The sequence below is a fragment of the Balaenoptera ricei genome, chromosome 11 (genome assembly GCF_028023285.1).
Source record: "Balaenoptera ricei isolate mBalRic1 chromosome 11, mBalRic1.hap2, whole genome shotgun sequence".
In the NCBI taxonomy this organism is placed as follows: domain Eukaryota; kingdom Metazoa; phylum Chordata; class Mammalia; order Artiodactyla; family Balaenopteridae; genus Balaenoptera; species Balaenoptera ricei.
This window is the reverse complement of record NC_082649.1, coordinates 39,906,490-39,933,576: the sequence shown is the minus strand read 5'-3', so window position 1 is coordinate 39,933,576 and position 27,087 is coordinate 39,906,490. Positions and strand designations below refer to the sequence as shown.

The following is a 27,087-nucleotide window of genomic DNA, read 5'->3' as shown; positions in this document are numbered from 1 at the left end:
AAATGAGATGACATTTCAACCGTCTTAGTCTGGTATTTCTGATTCAAATAAGGCACTCAAATTGTAGATTCTGTTGTTATTCTTTTTATTACCAATACGACGTATTCACAAAGGAAAGACAGAATTGTCCCTTGCATCTTAACGCATGTATCCTGGTGCTTTTATGAATGTGGGTTCTTTGATCTTGGTCCTTGTGGTTGAATGATCCTGATTATCTGGTCTAGAGTTTCTCTCAAGCCTTCAGTCACCAGGAGTAGAGGTGGGTACTCAGTACCTGTAACTGACTGAGTGGTTTGGTTCAGTGATTTTTTTAAATTTTTGGCTGTATTGGGTCTTCGTTGCGGTACACGGGCTTCTCATTGCGGTGGCTTCTCTTGTTGCAGAGCATGGGCTCTAGGCATGCGGGCTTCGTAGTTGTGGCATGCGGGCTCAGTAGTTGTGGCTCGCAGGCTCTAGAGTGCAGGCTCAGCAGTTGTGGCACACGGGCTTACTTGCTCCGCAGCATGTGGGATCTTCCCGGACCAGGGATCGAACCGGTGTCCCCTGCATTGGCAGTCAGATTCTTAACCAGTGCGCCACCAGGGAAGTCCCTGGTTCAGTGATATTTTTGATGACCTTTCAACGAGCTGTTCTTACAATCCTGACAGTACTCAGAGACACGAGTCCCAGACTGAGTGAATAATAAAGTTACCAATGAGGAGAATGACACAGGAAAGCAAGCTCTGAAACGATGACACTGTTGTCTTGATACTTGACTCCTTGTTCAGCACCCCATTGTGTACTCTGTGCTGTGCATTTCTGTAGTAAATAGCTGCTTTCTTTTATCAGGAGTCATGTGGAAGTAACCTGTTTGGTTAAACACCACACAGAATCCTTTTCCAGGCAGCTAGCTGTCTCTAAATTTGGTTTGTGACTTCAGTCTTTTTTTTTTCCCCCTATAGCATCTGGAGAGGGCCAAATGTGAACTGTGTTGACAGCACTGGGTATACACCTCTGCACCATGCTGCTTTGAATGGCCATAAGTAAGTATTAACATGCTGCATTCCTGCCCCACTCTTCAGAACCCAGGCCTTCAGATTGTCTTTTTAAATTTTTTCCTTCTGTAAAGGTGTACAAAGCAGGGATGCTGAAGAACAGAGAAAAACTAAGTTTAGTCTGTCCAGAATTCTTGAGTCTCTCTTTAGTGTATAATATAAACGTCCTTCCCCACCCCACTCCCAAAATAACTTTAACCAAAGGTTAAGTTTTACCTTTCTTCTGCTTATTCTTTTCCCCTTTGAAATGGGGCAGTGCCTTACAATGATCTGAATACGAAACTCAAATGTGGGGCAGCCAGAACATAATGGTGCTGGATAATGTATTATGTAACCAGTCCCTTTATAAACTGAAAATAGATCGAGTGGTCATGAGAAACTTTCTTTCTGTTTACTTTATCTTTCTACTTGCCACTCTTTCCTCATAAAATTAGCCTTGTACACAACAAGAACCATTTTTAAGGGGAAAAATAAATAAATAATATGGCCTATTTAATTCCCTTGAGTATAGAGAGGTTATCAGGAATTTGTGATTTGTGTGGGGTTTGTCTGGGAAGTTTTCTGGAGAAGGTGTGCTTTGGCGAGGGGGTGGGTGGTGGTTTGAGAGAAGGCACAGGTTTCAGTGGTTTGGCAGCTTGAAGAGGGCGCTGCCCTTCAAGTGAGGGAGAATGGCAAGGCTCAGAGCAGGAGCAGGCTGAGTGGTGGAGTACAGTGCGTAGATTTGCCAGGAAGAATGAAACAGAGTGTAATGGAAGACAGGGCATCGGGGAGAGTTTGAGGCATAATACTAAAGGAGATAAGCAGTAGAAGTTTAGTTTTTATGAGGAAGGATTATTGGGACCATTTAGATTTTTCCGAGCGAGAACAGGGCCCTACCACCTCATGGTTTTCTGTCTCACTTTTGCAATATTTGGCCCAGCCTAATTGATGCTGATGTGCCGGAAAGAAGCAATGACTGTTTCCTTCTACATTAAACTTTTCTAAGATATATGGAATGTGATCATTTCCTGTAATGTGGTCTTTTCTATAACCATCTTAGACAAAGCTAACAGAAAATCTGTAGAGACTCCCTCCACCTTAAATGGTGGGGTAACCTGAATGAAAGTGAATCTCGGACTTAAATGACTGTAGCTTGTTAGCCAAGTTCATCTCCAGATGCTGTTTTTATTTACAGTGGAGATTTTCTTTGACCTCATGTGCGTGGGGATAGTTATACATTTATATCTACTTAATTAGTGGTGTCACCAAGAAGGAAGCCAAGTCCTTCTTTCTGGATGTATCAAGTGATACCATATGCATCTGGCTTATGTTTGCAACCACTTTAATTCTGCTCTGCCTGTCCGCTTCCAGCTCCCACATCACTAAATGCTCTGAATAATGTGGTGAATAATGGTATTTGTTTTGCATGACTGCTTTTATGTAAATTCTATCCCTGAATGCTGTTTCAACATCACAAACAAGGAAACATTGCAAGGTTTAAACAAGGGGACCAGACGTTTTCAAAATAATGGAAAATAGATGGATTATGTAGAAAGCCCAGATAAACCGGGAGGTGATGAGTCAGTGTAGTGTGCCTCAAGATGGCTCACCTGCTATCAACAGCTGTACAAGTAGCTCATGGAATAAAAGGAAGAGCTGGGCGGTGAGCTCAGGTAGAGATGGGGAGCCAGATGAGATAATCTCTGTGAAAAGGCTTTGTGCCAAACAGATGTGCAGAACTGTTAGTACGAAAGACTTGTGGGTTCTGCAAACTCATGATCGATTTTTGCCTTCTAGGGATGTGGTCGAGGTTCTTCTGAGGAACGATGCACTGACCAACGTGGCTGATTCTAAAGGCTGTTACCCTCTGCACTTGGCAGCCTGGAAAGGAGATGCCCAGATAGTGCGGTTGCTCATCCATCAAGGGCCCTCACACACCAAAGTCAATGAACAGGTTGGAGGGAAGGGAAGCTTTCTGCACTCAGCTACAGCCAGACCTTGGCAGCCCCATCACCGTCTCAGTCCCGTAGCTCAGATCTCAGGGAACCAGCTATTCCCTGGCCTAAGGGTGATTCCCCTCTTCCCAGTGCTACTCCTTCTAGTGCGTCAGGGAAACCTTGTACCATGAAGGGTGCATTTCATATGCATTTGATTCATGCAGATTTGGAATAGTACTGTAACAAAGTTATAAATACTCACCTCATGTGCAAAACTGGAAATAATGCAAATCCTGCAGAATTACTCAGAGTTCATTTCAAACTCGTGGGCTTTTGCCATCAACGTGGCAGTGCAGCTTTAGCTGGTAAACAGAAATACTTCCAGCATGTGTTGGTACTATGTGAACCATGCCGTTGTTTTACGTGCATCAGAACTTGCAGAAGTGGTGGTACGAGTGCTAGTGCTGAAAAATGAACTCACAGAGACACGTGAGTGGAGGTCTGAGGTGATTCAGCAGAATGAAGATCATTTCCATGGTGTCCTCTAATGTTCATTTACGACTGACCATGCTTTGACAAAGCAGAGAGAATTCTTAAAAAATAAAAAAGGCAGCATTTGAGCAGAAACACCATACACTGGCCATGGATTCAGGTACTCTGAGACTGTACCTTCTCTTCTTTATATTTATTCCTTTGGGAAAGTTATATTTGAATTATGTAAGTTGTAGACAAACCTCTCATAAAATACACCTCCCTGTAGTTTGGATCTGAGATGGTGTCGACTTGCGAGGAGATGGGCCCTCTCTGAATGACAAGCCATTCTCCTGTTTCCCTCTCTGCTCTGAACTGAAGTAGATACTTTTCTAATTTGCTTGAAGGAGAGAGATGCTGCCCTTTCTCAATAAGCTTGGGACTATTTTACTAGTGACTTTGCTGAGAGGAGATTGTTCAGTTGCCTGTAGGATTAGATCAGGGTTATTCCTCAAAAAAATAGGAAACCATTCTTGAAGTCCCCCTGTCAGCAAGACCATGCACATTCTCAATGAGCTGTTAAGAGCACACTTTTGATTCAGAGAAGGGCAGCTTCACTGTGAGGGCTGAGAAAACTACAGCAGTGCTCCCAGCTCCCTCCATTTGGAGATTGTGTGTGTACAGCTGTTCATCAGCTTCCCTTTCCCCCTTCTGGCTGTATTTTCTGGGTAGGTGAGCAACAGACATTCAAGATCATCAATGAGGATGTTTGTTTTATAACATTAGGAAGGAAAACTGTCCCTTTAGAATTGCCTCTTTAGAACCTAAATGCAATTTTACTCCTCCTGGCTAATGTGACAGTAATTTCTCTTATCTGGAGGAAAATAAAAGAGGTTTGCTTTTAACTAATATTCCTCAGTGTGGAAAAATCTAGTCACCCATTAAAGTCCTTCTCGTTTAAGAAATTTTCAGCCACCATTTCTAACCCTGTCTTTGCTCACTTTTGCCTTGGAACACAGCTGCTTGGATTTTTGAGCCACTTGAGTATGCTAGCTTGTCCTGCTCACAGCTGCCTCCTGTCTGGAGTGTCCATTGATAAGTGGGACCCAGCCCAGTGCTTTGCGTATCTGGCAGGCAGGTGGGTGGGGCAGGGGCTGGGCACAACATCTGCAATAGCTCGAAAAACCTAATGCATCTAGGCAGTGGTTACAAGTACTTCACTGATTTATTAAAAACCATTAATGTTGCTTCAGTTGGAAGCTTGGATGAGAGGGGTGATGAGCGCTGTGCCCTGGAGGTTGTCTTCCCCATTAACTTCCTTTTGAGGCACCCAGAGGGCAGATCCAAGTTGTCTAGTGTTGGGCGCCCTTGGGGCTATGCATTGCTTTGATATATTTCATCCATTTTATCATCACATTTTCTTTTCCTCTCCTTTTTATAGAATGCTCTTGAGATCAAAGAACTCAAAAAGTACGGCCCCTTTGACCCTTATATCAATGCCAAGGTGTGTACTTTTCGCTGCCAGGATTTCTCTGCATCATTTCTCCAAGCTGCACTTTCTCTTCGGTCCTCTCTGGCTTCCACTCTCATCCACTCAGGCTCTTCTTCATCATCCTGATGTTTGTCCGCTTCAGCCCATCTGCTTCTGGCTTGCCTGGGAACGGGAAAACGGAGCTTCAGTGGGTTTTGTTTTTGTTTTTAAAACCCATACCAATTCTGGAAAGGTTGGGTGCTTTTCCTGGAATGGCTGAAAAGCTTAGAAGTGGCAGAACTGGGGAAATAGAAGGGACCATATTATGGGCATAATTTACTATTGTGATTTCTAAAATCATTTAAATTCAAAAAAGAAAAATGCAATTAAAAGATTTATGCAAAGTAGCTTACTTTTTAATAAGCACAGAAAATGATTAAATTGTACTTCCTAGATTAATATTTTTTTTTAAGTTTGCTTTCGATATTTCTCTTGAGATGGAATCCAAACAATAGCTTGTGGTGGAGGTGTGGCAGCCGGGGCGTGGGTGACTCCATTTTACTCTTAAAAGCTGCTGGTGTGGCTCCCCTCTCTTTTCCTTGAGTTTGTGCCTGGGGCTTTGAAGCCTCAGTCCCTTCTCCCCAGCCATTAGCTTCTCTCTCTGCCTGGTCACTCTTGGCCCTTGGAACAGCTCAGAAATAGGAAATGAAGTTGCAGGGCCAAGCAGGGCACTTGCCTTGAGTCTCCCTCCCCCGTGAGGCTGGGATAAGTAAGGGGCTGATGGGCCTAGTGATGAATGTCCAGCCTCGGGCCTCGGCCCTCCACTGCCTCTGGAGGCAAAGCTGGTGGGTTGGGTGATGGTGTTAGCCTGTCTCCTCTGCGCTCTCACCTGCTGTTTTTGACTCAAGGTTTCATTCAGATGAGGTTTGCTTTTTGGCAACAATCTGGAGTTTGGTTGAGTCACTGCATTATTCACATCAGCTACCTTTCACTTGGCTCTGAATACAGCAGCCGCTGGGAAGGGAAATGTAAGGTCCTTCTGCGCGTTTCCAAATGCAAGGCAGATATTTCATGTTTTTCTTTGAGAAATACTGATTTAGCAAATGAAGGTCCCTATGGGCTGGACCTCGGCAGGCTCTACGGGAGATTTCCTTCAGCTATTGGGCCCTAATGGTGGAAAAGCAGTTTGATCTGGGGTGGTGGAACACAGTAGTTTTAGTTTGCCCACACTTTCAATTCTGTCTTCTAATCTTCAAGATAGGAAGATAGGAAGATACTTTATCTTCTTTTTTTTTTTTTTTTTGGAAATAGTGCAGCAGAGCGGAAAACCCTCACAGATCAAATCAGACCCAAGTTTGAAATCTGTGCTGCCACTTACTGGTGTTGACTTGAACAAGTTACTTAGTTTCTCTGAGCTTTAGTTTCCTCTTCTATAAAATGGGGTATACCATCTACCTGGAGGGATTATTTTGGAGTTCAAATAAGATCATGTACATGAAGTAAAAATATCTGGTTACTAGTAATATTTGAGGTCCTAATTTTAAAAAGTATGTACCATGTGGTATTTCTGAAAGGGCGTTTTGGAATTTATTCTTTGTTTCTAGTGGCTGAAGCTTAATGCAACATTGCTGTATTGGTCCATTCAGGGTTTTGTTTTTGGGGGAAGCACCTTGAAGTGATTGTTTCCCGACTTGGTGGTTAGTTTAGTTAGCTTATAAAGCTCTGATTAAAGGGTAAGACTTTTGTTCTTAAAAGCACATTTTCCTATCCCTTGATTTTGCACACATAAAAGAAACTTCGTCTAAATGGAATAAGAACTTACTTCTCTCTTTGGAAATACAGTCTTCCCTCAGTATCCGAGAGGATATTGGTTCTAGGCCCTCTGTGGATACTGTATTCAAGTCCCTTATATAAAATGGTGTAGTGTTTGCACATAACCTACTTCTATCCTCCCATACACCTTAAATCATCTCTAGATTACTTATAATACCTAATAATACAGTGTAATACGATAATACAATGTAAATGCTGTGTAAATAGTTGCCACTTGGTAAATTCAAGTTTTGCTTTTTGGAACTTTCTAGATTTTTTCCCCTGGAATATTTATTTTTTAAGCATTACCTTTTAAAATTATTTATTTATTTTTGGCTGCATTGGGTCTTCGTTGCTGTGCTTGGGCTTTCTCTAGTTGTGGCGAGCGGGGGCTACTCTTTGTTGCGGCGCGCGGGCTTCTCATTGTGGTGGCTTCTCTTGTTGTGGAGCACGGGCTCTAGGCACACGCGCTTCAGTAGTTGTGGCACGTGGGCTCAGTAGTTGTGACTTACGGGCTCTAGAGCGCAGGCTCAGTAGTTGTGGCGCATGGGCTTAGTTGCTCCGCGGCATGTGGGAGCTTCCCGGACCAGGGCTCGAACCTGTGTCCCCTGCATTGGCAGGCGGATTCTTAACCACTGCACCACCAGGGAAGTCCCTCTCCCAGAATATTTTTGATCCATGGTTGGTTGACTCATCAGATGCAGAACGTGTGGATTAGGAGGGCCAACTGTACTACCCTTTGCCTCCACCCCACCCACCACCTCCTCAAAGGCCAAGTGATGTAAACTCCATTAAGGGATAAGGCTGTTTGGGTTGTGCTAAGAATGCAGACTCTTCTCAGGCTGATTCAATTCTAACCTCCCTAGGTTTTATCCTGGCTCAGTGGGTTTTCATTGACCTGGTGTGTCTAGGAATTGTTTTTTGCTAAAATACGTTTGTGTGCTAAGTCCTATCAAGCACCTGTAGGAATTAAGAAGTTGCAGATGGCTTTCCTGGGAGCAGAGATGGTTTTCATGAGCTTTTATCTTCCTCTTCACCATATGCACCTTTTCCTGTTTCAGCAAGTCAGCATAAACCAGTCCAAATGTACGTCATCCTTAGCTAAGGTGAAACTATTAAAATTGTTTACTTACCCCCTTTTAAAACAATTTTAACTTAGTCTGAATATCATAAGATGAGCAGTAGTCAAATTAGTTTTATGGTAGGTCTATTTCTCCAGACACTTAAAAGTAATCCACTGGGACTTCCCTGGTGGTGCAGTGGTTAAGAATCCGCCTGCCAATGCAGGGGACACGGGTTCGAGCCCCGGTCTGGGAAGATCCCACATGCTGCGGAGCAACTAAGCCCATGCACCACAACTACTGAAGCCCGTGTGCCTAGAGCCCGTGCTCCACAACAAGAGAAGCCACCTCAGTGAGAAGCCCGCGCACCGCAACAAAGAGTAGCCCCCGCTCGCCACAACTAGAGAAAAGCCTGCGCACAGCAACGAAGACCCAACGCAGCCAAAAATAAATAAATTAAAAAAAAAAGAAATCCGTGTTCAAATTTCACCAATTGTCTCAATAATGTCCTTTAGAGCAATTTCTTTTTCTGGTCCAAGGATCATACATAATCTGGAATAGTTATCCTCAGCCTTTTCTAGTCGTTCATGACATTGACATTTTCGAAGAGCATAGGCCGTTTGTTTTGTAGACTGGCCCTCAGTTTGAGTTTGTCTGATAATTCCTCTTGATTTGGTTCAGGTTATACATTTTTGGCAGTAATGCCACAAGAGTGATGTTCATCCTTCCTTTTTAGTGCATCGCATCACCAGGCACATGATGTCAGTTTGTTTTGTTCTTGATGATGATGAATGATTGTTTGTTTAAGTCGGTGTCTGCTAGGCTGGTAACCTTTTTAATATTAGTTTTCCTGGGCTTTACCCTCTGAGGTGCTACCTTGGCAGACCTGGGGTGGGGCTCAGTATTAGTTACTTTTAAGCTCCCTTGTAATTCCAAAACAAAGCTTGTTTAAGAACCACTGATCTAGGCTAACTTTCCACTAGAGCAGGATTCCTCTTTTCTCACCTAAAACACAGGCCATCTACCCCTTATTTTATTTGTTTGTTTGTTTGTTTCTCCTAGTAGCAAGCAGAATTACTCTTGGCAGCCTCTTTTTGGATTCCACTGATTTTTGGTTTCTTATGCTTGATTGATATCTATTTTCCTAAACCTTCCATCTGTTGGTCAAAGTTCTGCCTTCAGAGCTTTGCAGAGTAAGTCTGACTCCTCCTCCACATGAGGAACTTGGTTCTCATGCTTTTCCGGTGTCTTCTAAATCTTTGTAGACCCACTTTGTCCTTTTATTCCAATTTGGGTATATTTCTAGAGACTATACCATCGTTGCTCCAGATAGCTGTAGCCCCGGTGTTCCTAACTTAGATATCTGTCAACAGTGGACAAGAGTGCAGTTGGGCTATAATCCAAGCACTGGGAGGTGATGGTTTTGAATAGTTCCCAGAGGAAAAAGGTCACGGGAATGTTTCTAGATGGTTCTCTGCTGTTTGTAGTTTATGTATGTGTGTGTATGTATATAAAACACATAAATAATGGATTTATACATTGAATGGGGTCTCCAGATATAAAGGGTATAGGGTTTTTTTTTTTAGAAGTAATGACCTAGCAAGGAAAAAATGAAAGTGGGTCTCAAGATGAGCAGGAATGAGGAGTTTGTGCAAAGCCTTGGGGGAAAATTGGGGTATTTCATCTCAGTCCCCTTCCTTAGTCCAGATTCATAGTAGTATGATTCTGGGAGCTCTTGGGGTGTTGTGAGCACCCATGGTGTGATTTGAAAGGTGTGAAAGAGAAGGATTCCAGGTGGTTGAGAGTCTGTATCCTCCCTGGAATCCCTCCCTTTCTTGTGGGTCCATAAATCCAAAACTTAGTGACTTCTTGCCCTGAAAATTGTTAGGCTCCAAGGGGAAGTGGTAAGAGCTCATTGTGATGGCCTGTGTTCAATAGTCGAGAGATGTGGTCACCACAGAAGTAAACTCAAAGAGTATTGTAGTTACCAGACCATGTCTGGCAAGACTGAAACATAAATAAGATGCTTCCTACACTGTGAATATAAACTGCAGAGATGTGGTTAGGCCATTTTTAACATAAGCAGGCAGTTTGCCTGGTAGTGATCAAGACCATGCCTTTAGCGAGGCAGATCTGTGGTAGCTGCTTTAGTTCTGGCAAAAACCCAGAGAAGACTTTTTTTCCCCTGCTGGATAGTTTAGAGTTTTACAGTTCTTCAGGCCCTAATGACATACTTTTTACAGATTATTCTGGTTGTTGGGAGACAACTTGGATATAAAAGAGATAGCAGTGTCTACTTCAGAGTAAACGAGTTTTTTTGGACTGGAGTTTTAATGAGAATAAGCTGACTTTCTTGGCCCTTGCTGTCATGCTAATCTTGAGATATAAAACCCTGAGAATCCTCTTAAACTTCTTTGGGTTGCAACTCTGCCCCAGAATCCCTCTACAGGAAGCTCCTGTGAGTTTTCATTGCTGTAGCTGTCTTTTCTTCTCCTGAGAAAGTGAGGTGACAGCTCTAAAAGTTTTTCATGCCATAGCTTAATAGGAAGTGGGCACATGGGTGGCCTGAAAGGTTTGTTTGGCACAGGGAGCCCCAAGGATTTACTTCCAGCCCAGAGTTTCTCCTGCCCTCCAGACTTTCAGGTTGACATGGAATTCGCCCCTTGGACCCAGCTGTATCACAGGAGGCCATTGGTAACTGGCTGTGTTCTGTGGCCAGAGAAGTCTGTCTGCAACTTCTCAGCAGCTGCTCTCCTGGAGCTGTGTTGGAGCTCAGTGCTGCTTCCTCTGTTTATCTGTGTGCATTTATCTTTGCATGTGGCTCCTGCTACCACCCTTTCTGTCCTTGTTTCGTTAAAAAAAATTTCTTTGCTATCATGCTGGCCTTTTGGGGCCTTGCGCCTAGTAGCCCTGGATCTTTCTGATACACTTGGTGTAGCTGGAAAAAATGATGCAGTTAAATGCCAGATCACAAGCAGATGGAATTGCATGCATGTTTGGGTAACTCCTAGTCTGTTACTTTTAATATTATTAATAGAATTAAAGCAATTGTGGAAACATTTAATCTTTACCTTTTGACCACTGAAAGGTGCATAATATTGACCTGAAGGACACACGCCCTCAGAAGCTTTGTTTCCCCAAAGTGGCAGAAGCCTCCTGGATAAATTCAGGAATCTCAAAATCTTGTGGGAGAATTATTATTTTCATTAATGCTTCTAAAAATGGAGAGGTCATGGAAATTCCTCTATGCCTGCTCTAGTTATACATTGTCAGTAGTAGTAAAAGAAAGAGCATAATTGGAATGATTAACATTTTGCTTCTGATGGTTGATAAAGCACAAACTTCTCCTGCTTTATCTCAGGTTCTACCTTTAGTTTGAGACAAAATTGGCATCAGAGGACCTGTGGGGTTGTGAATTTGAATTAATGGCAATGTTACAATCTTGAATATTTTGCACCTCTCACACAAAACATTCTGGTGTCTGATTGTATCTTTCTTACCTAAGAAACCCTTCTTGGCACAGTTGTAGGTCCTGCATGCATTGGCTGGGGCAGGCTCCTGGAGCAGGCTCAGGGTGGCATCTGGGTCCCGTGTTACTCTGTGACTGAGCTCAGGCGCCTCAGTTCCCTGGCAGTGGCTGTTGGCTGATATGTTGAGAGTGATCTTGGGTGCTCTGCTCTGTAACTTTCATTGTTTGGCCAATTGATTTGCATGCACGGAGCTACGCAGATGACAAACTCTTTCCAAAAAGCTTGTGTGCGAGGCAATGGATGGTCAGCAGATCCAGAATCAGGACCACGGGGTTGGCTCAATAGAAATTGTAAAACCAGTTGAAGTTTAAATTGAGTCAATGGCAGTGATGTTACGGGCATCCATCTGTGCCAGGGCTTCTCCCCGCGGCCTGCCGTGTTCCCGAGGTGGCTCTGCTTGCCGTCTGGAGACACGTCTGCATTGGCACAGAGGAGACTACAAAGGCTGAGGAGCCGACTGCTCCCCTCTGGCAGTAACTGGGGCAGATGAGGCTGATTGGAGCCGTCGGGCTTGTTTGCGGGATTCTGACATAGTTCTATTAGTCCCCAAGTGTTGCTGCTATTTTTCTCATTTAAATTTCAATGGTTTTACGTGTGATTACCCCAGTTGTCTGCCAGTCTGCTGGTCACCTTTCTGACATCATCCGCCTGTTGACTCTTTAGAACAATGACAACGAGACGGCCCTGCACTGCGCAGCGCAGTATGGCCACACGGAGGTGGTGAAGGTCCTCTTAGAGGAGCTGACTGACCCCACCATGCGCAACAACAAGTTCGAGACGCCTCTGGACCTGGCTGCGCTCTACGGGAGGCTGGAGGTGGTGAAGATGCTCCTCAACGCACACCCCAACCTCCTGAGCTGCAACACTAAGAAGCACACCCCTCTGCACTTGGCAGCAAGGAATGGCCACAAAGCCGTGGTCCAGGTCCTCCTGGATGCCGGCATGGATAGCAATTACCAGGTAGTGGGGCGGACGTTCCTCCCAGGCCCAAGGGACCTAGTCATTTTGGGAAAGGCACAAGCGCCATGCTGCTGGGCTGTGTTCCTATTTAGCACGGTTCACATCACATGTCAGATGCTTCCATTTGCTGACTCATTGTAATGTGAAACTTTAGAGACAAAGAAACTCCTCCAGTGAGTCTGTTATTTTTTGTTTCTTTTCAGGGGTAATACATGGTCATTATACCCTGAAAAGACATGCTTATGGACTCTCTCTTGAAATTAGAAAACTTTCATTATCTTCCTATACCTGTGTTCCCACTGCCACCATTAGCGCCTCCAAAGTCTCATCAACTTGATGTTGCCGATAGGAGACTTAGCATTTCCCTTTGTTGGTAGCTTTCTCCATTCAGATGAATGGCCATTCCTTAGGCTTTGCATCCACCAGACCACATTTGAAGTTAAGGTGTTTCCCCCCCTTGTACTTTTCTTCTCATCATTCCTTCCACCCAGGAAGGTGGGGTTTTGAGGAGTGTCACAAATAGGTGGTTCCAAGGATAACAGTGCAGTTATTCATGTGTGACCACCTGGTGGCACATCAAGCACCCACGTATGGGCCACGATTGTGGTTTTGGAATCCAGACAAGAAAAGTGGGAAAGATAATGACAGAGGACTTTGTGTGGTTTATTTTATTTTCCTGTCCCTTCTTGTCTATGTCCCGTTTGTCGTGTGAAGCCACGCCAAACCTGGGTCCCTGTTCTGATGACATCCTGCTCTGCGCTCTCATTTGCTTTCCAGACGGAGAAGGGCAGTGCTTTGCATGAGGCTGCTTTGTTTGGCAAGACCGATGTGGTGCAAATCCTGCTGGCTGCAGGTGAGAGGTTGGCAGCGCTCTTGTCTACACAGCATGCCAGGGTTGGGATCATTTCCCCCAGGATCCCTGGAGGGGGATTTTTACTGGCTGCCTTTGAACCCAATATGTGTATGTCTCCACTGGTTGATTGCAAATGTACAAAGTTCTTGTATAGCTGGATAAAATATCTTTGGATGAAAATGTTGGTTGTGCTGCCAGGAGCATTAGGTATCCTGGAATTTGACCCTCTTTGAGGCTGGCTTGAAAATTCTCACTCCCCTGGTCCACCTGGTGTGCCTTTCTAGGAATTGACGTCAACATAAAAGATAACCGTGGACTGACTGCCTTAGACACTGTCCAGGAGCTGCCATCTCAGAAGAGCCAGCAGATAGCAGCACTGATCGAAGGTATGGGTCCATCTCCCTGCCACAGGGACCAGGGGACACGCTGGCTGAACCAAGCCACTGGTATTTGGTGCAGCTTTTTTTTGCCTTTCCATGTAGATCACATGACTGGAAAAAGAAGTGCAAAAGAGGTAGATAAAACCCCCACAGCCCAGCCACCTCTCATCTCCAACATGGACTCCATATCCCAGAAGTCTCAGGGTGAGTCGGCCCTCTTCTACCAGCAAAGGGGCTCTCAGCTTGAAAAGAGTTGAACGTTCTTTGGCAGAATGGAAAATCTTAATTTAAATAATTATTTCGGGGGATTGGGAGTACTTAATAAGTTCATATTCAAATTCATTTTTTTCCAACTACCATATGAAGTTTTCTTGCGCAAAGCTTAGGCCTTGATGGTGGACCTTTTCTTTCCTACTTTATTTTATTCTCTACTTTTAGAGTTGGCTCTATGAGAGCTATCCTGGGATGTGTGGTAGACAGGATGATCTCAAGATGAACTCAAATCTCTGAAACCTTTTTTTTCTAACACACACTTTAGTGCCTTGAGTATAGCTGGCTCACAGTAAATATTTAATGAGTGTCATCTGGTTGGTAGATGTGTATATGGCAGATTTTAGTAGTCTATCATTTGTCCAACAAATGTGGTCTGGGTGCTAGCTTGGGCAGTCCAGCCTCTCCATCACTAGCCAGGATCCACCTTTTCAGATTGATTGAGCAGCCTTTTGGGTCCTGGGTCTGATGAATGAGAAAGACAGAACACTGGCTGACACCTCCCCCAGATACAGATCACAATGAAGAAGGCTCGAGAAACAGAGCAAAGCCAGATACTGAAAAAGGAAAGGGATTTTTCAGAGGAGTGCAGAGATGCAAGAGTTCAGGGGTTCTCAGCCTGTCTTTACTGTAGAGTCCTTGTTCCCCTCCCCTGGTCACACTTTTTTTCTTGACCTCATAATTTGCTGGTAATGGGATTAGTAGTTAACTAAGCTCTTAGCTTTCAAGGATTTTACAGTTACAGTTTTGACTCTTTGCAAGTGACCCAGAGATCCCTGGTCTATAACGAGATCCCTGGTTACTTTGCAGAGTCACAAATTTGGATCCCAGGTGCTCTGAGGTTCATAGTTATCTAGTGAGTGAGTTGCAGCCGCACAGCGCCTTCATCTCAGAAAGGCTTCACCACCCTCTATTTTGCTTGGGCACATGGAGGTTCTTGTTAAGAATTTAAAGGGATTACTGAAGTTTTCCAGTTGTACCTTGCTACATCTTATGGTTTAAGTTTATGCTGTCATGGTATTGAGGTATTTGGGAATTTATAACGATCTTGGGAGATGTCCTTCATAGATGTCAAAGGTTCCATATTGAATTAGAGAAAAATCTGTTCATTTCTCAGGGTATGAAGCGCAGATGAAACTCTCTATATTTATTCCTGTCCGTGAAGAAAGCCGTGATTTATTTTCCTGCTCTAGGTTAACGTTGGTCAAGTTCAGGGGGCCGAAGGAGCTTTGGGTTGTTCCTGTGGTGGGAAGTCCAAGCTGTGCTCTCCTCTCACCGACTCTCTTGACTTCTAACCCCTCTTCAGGTGACGTGGAGAAAGCAGTGACTGAACTGATCATCGATTTTGACACCAACACGGAAGAGGAGGGTCCTTACGAGGCGCTGTACAACGCTGTCTCCTGCCATTCATTGGACAGCACAGCCAGCGGGCGCTCGTCTGACCGGGACTCCGTGAGCAGGGAGGCCGAGGCGGCGGGAGTGAAAGCTGCTGGAGTGAGGCCTGTACGTGGCTGACCCTCCGCACCGGGGTTCTGTTGTCCACCTCTGCTCTGCTGGGGAGCGGGAGAGAGGACGTGTGACCCCCAGTGCCAGCTGTGTTTCAGGGGCCTGGGTCCCACTCACCCTGTTCTCCTGGGGGCTCTGCACCATCTCCCTCTTGCTTAGTGTGGTCAAACTCTGCAGCTTGTGTTGAGGTAGAATTTTAATTTTTCCAGTTTCAATATAACCTGTTTGCATCCTTCTATTACTTTTTTGGCCTTAGAGTAAATTGAAGCATTTTATTTCTATTTAGCCTCACTGCTGCTTCTGTCTTTGGGGTCTTTGCTATATATTGTTTGTTTCTTTCTGGAGAGCAGTTCCGTCGATGAAAGAGCTTGCTAAATAAGTTCCTGTCAGCCCTGAGTACGTGTTCACCTTCCATTTGCCCTCAAAAATTTATCCATTTGTATTTGGACAGATTCTGTGTTCAGCAGGGTTGTAGCAAGGCTTAATCAGACAGTGTATGTATTAGTATGTGCATTCCTATTTTTCCCATAGTTATAACCCCTCCAGCCATTGAAATAGTAGGATGGGGACAACCCTGAATTTTTCCCTCTAAAGGTCAACCTTCCCATCTGACTGCTTCTTTCTCTAGCCCTTGCTTCTTCTTCTTCTTCTTCTTCTTTTTTTTTTAATTTTTATTTATTTTTTTTGGCTGTATTGGGTCTTCTTTGCTGAGCGTGGGCTTTCTCTAGTTGTGGCGAGTGGGGGCTACTCTTCGTTGCAGTGCACGAGCTTCTCATTGCGGTGGCTTCTCTTGTTGCGGAGCATGAGCTCTAGGCATACGGGCTTCAATAGTTGCAGCACGCAGTTTCAGTAGTTGTGGCATGTGGGCCCTAGAGCACCTGGGCTTCAGTAGTTTTGGTGCGTGGGCTCAGTAGTTGCGGCGCACGGCCTTCAGTAGTTGTGGCTCGTAGGCTCTAGAGCGCAGGCTCAGTAGTTGTGGCACACGGGCTTAGTTGCTTCGTGGCATGTGGGGTCTTCCCAGACCAGGGCTCAAACCTGTGTCCCCTGCACTGGCAGGCAGATTCGTAACCACTGTGCCACGAGGGAAGTCGCTCTAGCACTTGCTTCTACTTCTAGCCTTATACATTGTTCTCCAGATTCCTTACCCCCATTTTCTCTACCAGGGTTTTACTGTGAGCCTAAGCCTGAATCAGTGGTCCCATGGCCCTTCCTTCCTGCACTGTTGAGGTTTTGAACATTGCACTTTTAATAAACAGGCATTGCTCTGACAGGATCCCAGTGATAGTCCCACCTTGAGGCATATTTTCAGGTGTATATTACTTCCTGTTGGAGAGGCTGGCCCTTCCCTTTTGGTGCAAATCTGGCTTATGACCATTTTGATGATCATTTGGCTGCCTGGTGATCCTCAGGCTTTTCATTAACACCCTGGGAATGGCCTGACGTTTTTGGTGTTCTTTTTGATTAGGCTCTTTGCCCTGCCCTGGGATAGTTCCAGCATTTCAGTATGGATTTTGAAAAGGCCCACCAGTCTTGTGGTAGAACCCCCAGAGCGGGTGTTATCGAGGACCGTGATGAAACTCCTTGTTGGTGGTGAAAGCAAGTGCATATGCCGAGCACCGCTCACACAGTACTTCTGCAGACAGAACTAGGGTTTTTTTTTTGTTTGTTTGTTTGTTTCCACTTCTTTCACTGTTAGGTACAAATGAATTAGGGAAATCCAACCTGTGGAGGAAGGTGTTGCTTTCAGTGGCACTTACAGGTGATGCCCATTAGAGGGAGCTGGAGGCTTTGCAAGAAGAACACGGGGTTCCTGAAGTAAGCTTTGAAGGAGCAAGTTCCTGTGAGGCTTAGCCACTGATTTACACAGGTTCTTTGTTCATCCCACTGTAGTAATCTAGCCTCCTATGGTCCTGCTAAGTAGAAACTGATACATCTTGGGGTACATGCTTTGCCAGTTTTACTTGAGTATGTTGTTGCCGTGCTGCCTTCCTGGTCCTTGGTAATTAACTGTGGCCAAGGGACTGTTCTACGTCTTGTAAACACAGCGGATGGTATCTATAAATCAGCTTCATAGTTCCAGGCCCCTGGGCCATAGTTTTCATGGTAGAAAAGACCGTGAAAGACCCATGCTTCTCTTTCCTTCCAGGGGCCCTGGTGATTACCTCTTCCACAAGAGCCTTTCATATTGTTCTTTCTAGGCTCCTTTAGCCTTGGGAAGGCTTCTAGGATGAGTCATTTTTGTTGTTGTTACGTTTCATTTTGGTTTTCCTCAGCTCTTTGTGTCCCACAGTTGGATAACTTGTGAGATTATGGGCCTGCTCCGTCTGCTGTTCCCCTCCTTACAAGGTGGCCCTGGACCAGGCTTGTTCCTACGCTTCTGGAGCAAAGAAGGGTGGGGAAAGTGGACTTAGTGGGAAATCTGACCTAAAAAGCTTTGTTCAGCTTGACCATATGAACTTGTTTTGGAGTCGTTGCCATTGGGCATCCATCCGGTGGCAGGGGATTTGGGAATGACCAATTTATCAAGATATAATACCAAGCAGTAAAGCGTGTTTAACAGAGAGATCATGGATGCCAAGTGCTAACTAACCCGGCAGCTCCTAAAACATGAGAAGTGTCTTTCCTTGCAGGTTTCTCTGAGGCTGTCACATAATTCAACACTCACCTCCACACCGACGTGTAAAAATACTCTCGTTCTAGCAACACAGTGAACTAACCTACAAGCCAGGGAAGGAGCCTGCAGATCAACTCCTATTTCTGGTTCCCACTCCCTTCCTTGTAGGAACATTGACTCTCAGGCATAAATAGGACTGTGTGATATAAAGACGCTGAAAGTACAGCAGGGATAGTGGCAAAACTCTCTTCAGCTTTCTTTCACCAAAGATCATTCTGTATATTCCTGAAACTGTCTACCTATGATCTAGATAATCCCCTCTTCAGTGAGTTTCTTGCTCTAGGGCAAGGGGTTGGTGAACCAAGACCCACAGACAGCTGCCTGTTTTTGTGAATAAAGTTGTATTTGGAACATATCCATGCCCGGTCATTGACATATTTTCTATGGCTACTTTTGTGCCCCAGTGGCAGAGTTTACTGCAAACCCTAAAATATTTACTGTGTAGCCCTTTAAGAAAAAGCTTGCCAACCCCTGCAAGGGCAGATAACTGACAAATAGTCCTTTTTTAAATGGGCTGAGATGAAATAGGGTTTTCATATGCTAATGATACATAATAGTAATCATTGAAGGAGGTGACCAAGGATAAGAGACAGTTCTGAGCTTTGAACAACATTCAAGTTTGAGCAGGAGTTGATGTATTTGCCCTTGATGGATTTCCTCATTACTTCCCTAATAATTTTGGTTTGTTAGAACTCTGACAAGTTGATTCTTTTGATTTAGTGTTTCCTCTTTTTAGAGTAGATTGGAAGTTGAGCCACTGGTTTTCCTATACTCGAGTTTGTGTATCAGTATCATGAAGGACATTTTCTGATGAGGTAGTTGTGTGTTTTCAGTGCTGGTATTTCTCACTGTGGTCAAGGATATGACAGAGGTGTTTATAGACTCTGCTACAAACATCAAAATCAAAGAGCAATGCTAATTGAATTGTGTATGTGTGCAGGGTTCTCCATCTTGTTCAGATACTAAACCTTGAGTTTAGTCTTTCAGGGGAATTCTTTACATTATTCTTTTTTATTTCCAAAGACTGAGATAAGAATAAACCAAAGAGTTAAATTCTTGAAAAAAGACATAGTAAAATACTTATTTTTTCTCTTCTACAGAGGGAACGTCCTCCGCCTCCAGCAAAACCACCACCTGATGAAGAGGAGGAAGACCGCATAGATAAGAAGTATTTTCCCTTGACAGCTTCTGAGGTAGAGGGTTGAAGGTTTACTCCCATCACTGAAATATGATTTTTTGGAAAGTGCATCAAATGCGTGCTTAAAGAAGACTTTGCTTTGTCATTTTTTTTATCACCTCTTTGGATTAGTAAATTTGCATTGTGTATATATCAGTAATCCAAAATAGGACCTTTCAAACTCACTCAAAAGTACTAACCAAGGAATTTTACTAGGCTCTCTAGCAGATGGGCCAATTATTGATCTGCCATGCCACATGGGAAGCCAAAGATGCACATTCTCCTGGTTCCATTAGGCTAAACAGTCTCACTTTTGCCTCTTGTACCTGTGTTGTCTTTTGATACAAAGTGTAGAGTATCCCCCTAATCACTGTTCTCTAGACTGGGTCAGATTAGCAAGCTTTGATGCTTGTGACCCAAAGGCCTTATTTCTGTTTTTGCATTTTCCCTCTTCATTTCATATGAAGAATCTGCACCAGGACAAACATGGAAAATGTCATGAAAACTCAACTAGAAGAGAAATAGGAGTCATGGGGGCAGGGGAAATCAAAGGAGGTAATTTGAAAAGAATAGTTCACCTTTTCAAAAAAGAAATGTTATCCTGGGGCAAATAGTTCAACCTTCTCACTTAGGTATATGAAGAAAATCATGTTTTCCTTAATCTTTCATCTTCCCAATGCTCCTTTAGCACTTCCTGCCATTCAGAGAATATATTTATTGAGTGTTTATTCAAAATATTATATAATTTCAATAGTTTTTTGTAGCTCATTCAATGCCCTATTGTTCTTTAACTTAAAAACCAGCTAACATAAACTAGTCAATTAAGTCTCATTACTTTGTCCCCAGAAGTCGGAGTTAAGTTTTTTTTACTGCCATGGACCATCCAGTGAGACAGGTTCTTTTATTTAATATAAACATACGCAACCAGAAGGATGACATCAGTTTGACAAAATGTATAAATACAAGGATGGTCTTTTTAGAATGTAAAGTCAGTGTTGGAGATAGGGGTGATTTCTATGCTAGGTACAAATTCTGTCCTTATTTCTTTCTATCCCTTAATTACAAAATACTTACTATCATGACTCAACTAAGGGGTCTCTAGAATTACAGGCTCTAGGGTAATAATACATTGCCAGCAGATACAAGCGCATGTAGTAAACCCCTACACGTTTTTATATAGAGGTTTGCTTTATTACTCCCTTTTTACAAAGAGAAACCTAGTAATACAGAGCATATTCAGTTGGGGCTGGGTCTGTGTAAATGCCCTATACCACCTCTTTAACAAGGACTTGGATTAAATTTTCTGGTGCCCAAGGATAAGGGCAAGGCTTCTAAAGAACTATTGGATAACCAGCACTTTCTTTTCTCCCAGGGCTTTCTAGGGCATACAGTTTGGCAATAATACTGTATCAAAAAGTAGGGGGAGAAATATCCCTATTACTCTCCTGGATTGGAGACTGTGTCTGAGCTACATCTTCTAGGACTCGCTTCCGAATAGCCTGGAATTCTGGATCAGTTGGACAACCATAGTCAGTATTTGGAAGACCCTGAGAACCCTGGCTTTGCTTCCTAAGTGATGATTATAAGTACATAGATATAGAGGTGATGTGCTCTGGGTTATTATCCTTTTAATGATCAAGACAGATTCTGTTTGCTATAGTCTGAGTGGATAAGTCTTCTCCAAAAGTAGACTTTTTTTTTGGACTGTATTCTTCACCATCTTCATTTCTTATACTCTCAAAGCTTTAATACCCTAAACCTCATTCCTATCCTAGCAAGCGAGCAATCTGACCCAGTGTTCGTTTCCTATTCCTGAGGCTTGTCATTGTCAGATGACCCATGAAAGCCTTTAAGAGAAGCTGAGTACACTGGCTCTAGGAGAGCTGATCAGAGTAATGACCAGATCCTGAAACTGTCTTAAAAAAAATTAAACATATTCACATACGTGTGTGCACACACACAAGCTAATCAGCTGTTTTCACCCCACCAAAGGGGCTGCCAACTGCATCGGACTGACCAGTGTCTTCTCTATGCTCAGATGTGCTAAATGTTCATGGGAAGTTGCAGCTGCTGTGGTATCTCTTCCCAGAAAGCTGCCCACACCCCAACTGGCCATTCCATTGGTCACAGTTGGGTGGTAACTGGTAGTCGCTTTTCTCTGCAGCAAAAATGTTGTTTTCCATATAGCAGAGAATACTTTTTTTTTTTGGTTTTGATTTATTGCAAGCCCTGGAAGAAAGGGGGAAAAGATTAAGGAGTAATTTAGTAAAGAGCAGAATCCTTTCTGTTGCGAATCAGTTATTGCCATATTCACTGTGACACAGGGCTTCTTGAGTGGGCGCTAGGAAGACTTGAAGAAAAGCAGTTTATTGCTTTTTTTGTGAGATTTTAATCCCATAGCTGGCAGAGGCCAGGACCAAGAGGAAAAGATCACCCTACGAGTTGTGTGGGTATGAGCAGGGGGCACTCATTAGACATCTGAAGGAGGGAGAGGATTCTGAATTGGGTGAAGAAACCACACTTCCCAGAAAAAAAATGAGGCCAGCTCGATCCAGAATCAGGTGGAGTGAATTTTATGGCCCTGGCTCTGCTGGGAGCTCCCTGTGTAACCGGGTTTTGTCACCTGCAAAAGGAACGAGCTGGAACCGGGTACTCTCCAGCTGTGACTGTAATGGTTCCGGTCCCTTCCAGCTCTGCCGTTTGCTGGTTCCCTGCTTCCACTTGTGCACAAGAGCCAGGCACGGAGCAAACACAGGTCCAGTGGGTCTGATTTTCCAGATGGAAGTCATCAGACCCTTCCTGCTTGGGAAGAAAGGGTATTATTGGCCGGGTACCCAGGCTGTCAGATACCTCTCAGAGAAGTCTGCCTGGGGCTACGTGAGAGCTCTTGCTGTGCGCAGAACACTCACAGAATCAGATTTCCAGGGCTCTGCCTCAGTGATGGCTCTGGGTGTGTAAACTTGCAGAACACAAATTCCTGTCAGTAAAGCCTGTGGTATTAAGTTGACACTGTCTGAACTGCTTAACGGTCCCTCTTTGTTCCCTTAATTGTGTTCCTGTGAAGAGGCAAAAGGAATAAGTAATACAGGCAAGTAGCTCATTGTAATGAAAGAGCTTTTAGCTTCCAGGTGGCTCTCAGTCAGTGGAGGTTCCTGCTGTGCTTAGCAGAATTTTGGAGAGACCACCATCCTGCCTTTGGAGTGGCAGCCTTGTTAACAAACAGGAGCTGCAGTCTCTCACTGAGTCTGAGGCTGCTAGAATCTGTGTTGTCTCATTAGGCTGTAACGCTGTGAGCTATGCCTCCAAGAAGCAAGATCCTACTGAATCACAAACCTGCTTTGTTTCCGGTGCGCCGTGGGACACATCAGTGAAGGAGGAGGTTTCAGTGGCACCACAGTGCCACACTTGTAGGGTCCCGTTGTTTGTTAGGTGGACTTGTGAATCCCTCTCACACCCTCGTTCATAATATATTACTTGTTCTAGCCAAACTGCTCAAGAAGAGCTTTTGTGCTTTGGTTGGCTTTCCTAATCGCCAGTCTATGATTATTCTTAATTTGCCTGTGAAACACATTGGCTTCTTAGGAGAGATGAGCTAGGATTATCCTCTAAAGCAGGTATCTCCATTCTCTCTCTCAGTGTGACTGTAGCAGTAATCGTGGTGTTTCTGGCTTGGTTCGAGATGCCTGGCTCCTCTGGTACCGTGACTGGCTGTGGCCACCAGGCCCCCAGCTGAATCAAGCCGGTTGGCAGGTGTAGGGGCCAGCTCTGGTCAGTCATTTCATCAGAGACACTTGGCTGCCTGGATTAGGGATTTCTCAGGAGACAGAGCTGCTTTTTCTCCACTGAAATTCCTGCTGCCCATCCACTTGCCTCTTTTCAGAACAGAGATCAGTGGAATTGATTTAAGATTGTATTTTCATAGGTGTGGTAGGAAGCCAGCTTGGGGGAAATCCTCATCTATAACCCACAGGGCCTATGAGGAAGGGCCTACAAAAATAGAGAAGGATTTACAGAATGCTTTGTTCCTAGTAAATACCAGTCAGTCAGGGTCAGTCAGAAGTCATGCTGATTCCCTCTTGAGAAGAGGGGAAGGATCCCAGCCTTGGGGTACTGTGTGAGCATATTAGGAAAGAAGCATGGAGAAAGAAGGCCTTGTGATGCATGGTGGCTAAAAACCGCTTGGGAGGTGTTACCCACAGAAAAGAGATCCTGCAGAACACTGAAGAGGGAAGAGGCAGGGGAGGGGAGGATCTTGGATTTTATGGCATTTTGAAGGATGAAATGAGGGGAGGAAAGGGGAATATTTTAATCCAAGGCCATTGAGATTTGAGGTCCAGGTGCGTAGCCAGGAAAGCATTGTGATTCCCTGTGACACTTGACTTATTTACCTTCTCTTCCCCTCCAATGAAAAAGGAGCCAGTAATCTCAAATTTGTTTGACATAACCTGTCTGGGTGTTAGCCCCCCGCATGAGAAGTACCGTGGTGTTTGTTTCTCTTAGGTCTTGACTGTGAGACCCTGGATTCAGGGGAGCGCAGCCAGGGAGGAGGACGAGCATCCTTATGAGCTACTGCTGACAGCAGAGACAAAGAAGCTGGCATCCGTGGACGGAAGGACAAAAGGTAGAGCCCCCACCCCTGCTCCTGGCAGAAACAACTCTGAAAGGATTTTTTTTTAAAATTATTTATTTATTTATTTATGGCTGCGTTGGGCCTTCGTTGCTGCGCGTGGGCTTCTCATTGTGGTGGCTTCTCTTGTTGCGGAGCACGAGCTCTAGGTGCGCGGGCTTCAGTAGTTGTGGCTCGTGGGCTCTGGAGCACAGGCTCAGTAGTTGTGGCGCACGGGCTTGGTTGCTCCGCGGCATGTGGGATCTTCCCGGACCAGAGCTTGAACCCATGTCCCCTGCATTGGCAGGCGGATTCTTAACCACTGCGTCACCAGGGAAGTCCTGAAAGGATTTTTTTTTTTTTTTTAAACTTTGGGTTTATTTATTATTTATTTATTTATTTATGGCTGTGTTGGGTCTTCGTTTCTGTGCGAGGGCTTTCTCTAGTTGCGGCAAGCGGGGGCCACTCTTCATCGCGGTGCGCGGGCCTCTCATTGTCTCGGCCTCCCTTGTTGCGGAGCACAGGCTCCAGACGCGCAGGCTCAGTAATTGTGGTTCACGGGCCTAGTTGCTCCGCGGCATGTGGGATCTTCCCAGACCAGGGCTCGAACCCGTGTCCCCTGCATTGGCAGGCAGATTCTCAACCACTGCGCCACCAGGCAAGCCCCTGAAAGGATTTTTAAAGTTTGTGATCCTGGGCGGAAGGAGATGATGGTGTTCCTTGGGCTGGGGAAGTTGGGTTTCAGGGCAGTCTGGGCGGTGGGTGTATTATGGCCTTTCATTTTCAATACCTTGGGCTGGAGTGGTCTTGTCACCTTTCAGCGTGCGAAGCAAGGAAAAGGTCGGGTCAGACTAGGTGAGCGCCGTGGGAGGGGAGGCTGCCAGCATTGTGGCAGAGATTGATTTGGGGTCTCAAATCACAAACCCTCAAGTTAATGTGGTGGAAAAACAAGCCCAACAAGTCATTCCCCTTGGGTTCAGGCTGCCGGCACAGACTCTGCTTTGAGTCCTGACCTCAGACTGAGACACTTCTGGGGAGGGGCCCGTGATTGGCTGCCACCCGGTAACTGGAGTGCTCTGTCGCCTTGGCCTACTTTCATTGCCTCTGCAAAATTCAGTTTCCTCCGCGAGGAGTGAGGGCTGCAGGATTGAGAACCAGCCAGGCGGTGTAAACGTGGTCCCGACAGGGGTGAGTGTGCACCGCTGGAGCATTTGGGACAACCTCTGTCTCCTAAGGAAGAACAAGAAGGGGCAGTGCAATTCCCACTGCAGTTTGAAGGAACTCCTGCGGCCTCTCCCGGCTCTCTATCGCTTGCAGGTCCCAGGTCCTTCACGGGGTATTATTACTGCTTCCTTCAGTCCTCTGACAGCCCATGGTTCAGGTAAGACTGGGGGATGCAGTGGTGTCTTTTGAAGTACCCTTTGCGAGGCCTGTCAGGGTAGGAGTGGCTAAGAGAACGTGTGCAGATGTGTCTGACACTGCAGACCTTATTTTTAATGGTCCTGTGTAAAAGGTTTCTCCTCCTTAAATGCAGAAATTTTGTGGTTATTTTCATGGTAGTTGTTTTGTTTTGATTTGTTTTAATGGTTTCCATTTGGAGCTTTTAAAAAAAGTTATGATTTAGAAACAGTAAAATTCACCCTTTTTGTGTACAGTTCTCTGAGTTTTAGCAAATACAGTCATTTGACTGCCACCACAATCAAGATACAGAACAGTTTCATCACCAAAAGATTCTCCTGTGTACCTTTGTTGTCAGTCCTGCCCCCCTCCCTTACCCCGGGCAGTCACTGCGCCAATGTCTGTAGCAATGATTTTGCCTTTTCCAGAATGTCGTATAAATGGAATCATATAGTACATACCTGAAAAGGGTTCCCAGACCCAGTTCCAGTGTGTGTGTGTGTGTGTGTGTGTGTGTGTGTGTGTGTGTGTGTGTGTATGTCAGTGGGGTGTATGAGAATTCAACTTAATTCTGACACTATCTGCCTGGGGATAGAATCAGATTCCACAGGTAAAGGGCTCAGTCCCACAAGACCACCCTCCGCTTCAGATGCTGATCACAAGCCCAGGTTAACATCTGTGCTTCTGACCAACTGGCTACAAATTGGAGGCTCCAGTGACTCCCTCCAACTCAGGATGCCAGTTGCAAGTCCAGGTTGTTACCTGGACTTCTGACTGACTAGCTATAAATCAGAGGTTCCCACGACCCTCTTCTCAGGTTCAATTGATTTGCTAGAATGCCTCACAGAACTCAGGAAAACCCATTTACTCACTAGATTACCGATTTATTATAAAAGGATATTAAAGGATACAAATCAACAGCCACATGAAGAGATACATAGGGCGAGGTCCCGAACAGAGCTTCTGTACTCCTGGAGCTTGGGGCCTGGCACGGTGGCATGCAAAAGTGTTCTGGTTTCCCCCATGTGGAAGCTCTTGGAAAAAAATAGGGACCAAAAAGCTGTCTTTTTTGGTTTTTATGGAGGCTTCATTGCACAGTCATGATTGACTAAATCATCTGCCAATGGCATTGATTCAACCTCAAACCCCCTCTCCCTTCCCTGGGAAATCAGGGGATGGGACCGAAAGTTCCAACCCTCTGATCACATGATTGGTTCTCCTGGCAAGCAGCCCCCACCCTGGGGTGGTATCCAAAAGTCACCTTCAGGGAATTCCTTGGTGGTCCAGTGGTTAGGACTTTCACTGCTGTGGCCTGGGTTCAATCCCTGGTCGGGGAACCAAGATCCCACAAGCTGCGCAGCACGGCCAAAAACCAACCAACCAACCAACCAACTAACCAAAAAGTCACCTTCATTAACAGCTTATCAATCAGAAAATTCCTTGGGTTTGGGGAACTGTAAGCCAGGAACTATGGATGAAGACCCAGTGTATCTGAGAAATATATTTTGGTCATCTGAATGGCCAAATATATATATATATTTCCTATAAATCACAATATTCCAGTACCCTTTTGAGTCTGGTCCCTTTCACTTAGCATAATTCATTTGAGACTCATACTTGTTGAGTGTATCAGTAATTTGTTCCTTTTCATTTCTGAGTAGTATTCCATTGTATGGACATACCACAGTTTGTCCATTCTCTAGTTGAGGGCCATTTGGGCCATTTACAGTTCTCGGCAATTGCAAATAAAGCTACTGTAAACATTTACATAGAGGTTTTTGTGTGAACATAGGTTTCATTTCTCTTGGGTAAATGCAAGAAGTGAAATTGCTGGATCCTGTATAAATACATGCTTAACTTTATAAGAAACTGCCAAACCATTTTCCAGAATGGTTCTACCATTTTACCTTCCTATCAGGATTACAATTGCTGTGTGTGCTCCCCAGCACTTAATATTGTCAGTATTTA

At 44.7% G+C, this 27,087-nt stretch overlaps 1 protein-coding gene across 13 annotated transcripts in view; it reads left to right on the top strand.

Moving 5' to 3' along the window:
• The window catches only part of ANKS1A (ankyrin repeat and sterile alpha motif domain containing 1A), a 191,653-nt gene that overhangs the window by 76,095 nt on the left and 88,471 nt on the right, over positions 1–27,087 (top strand). For 6 of the 13 annotated variants that reach the window (XM_059938882.1, XM_059938881.1, XM_059938874.1 and 3 more), the window contains exons 2-11: positions 942–1,022; positions 2,811–2,967; positions 4,863–4,925; positions 11,959–12,255; positions 12,970–13,108; positions 13,393–13,494; positions 13,591–13,692; positions 15,065–15,261; positions 19,039–19,131; positions 23,616–23,736. In XM_059938882.1, the coding sequence (XP_059794865.1) occupies positions 942–1,022; positions 2,811–2,967; positions 4,863–4,925; positions 11,959–12,255; positions 12,970–13,108; positions 13,393–13,494; positions 13,591–13,692; positions 15,065–15,261; positions 19,039–19,131; positions 23,616–23,736 (1,352 nt within the window). The remainder of the gene's footprint in view (positions 1–941; positions 1,023–2,810; positions 2,968–4,862; positions 4,926–11,958; positions 12,256–12,969; positions 13,109–13,392; positions 13,495–13,590; positions 13,693–15,064; positions 15,262–19,038; positions 19,132–23,615; positions 23,737–27,087) is intronic. The other 7 variants (XM_059938884.1, XM_059938883.1, XM_059938875.1 and 4 more) reach the window with 3 other exon arrangements.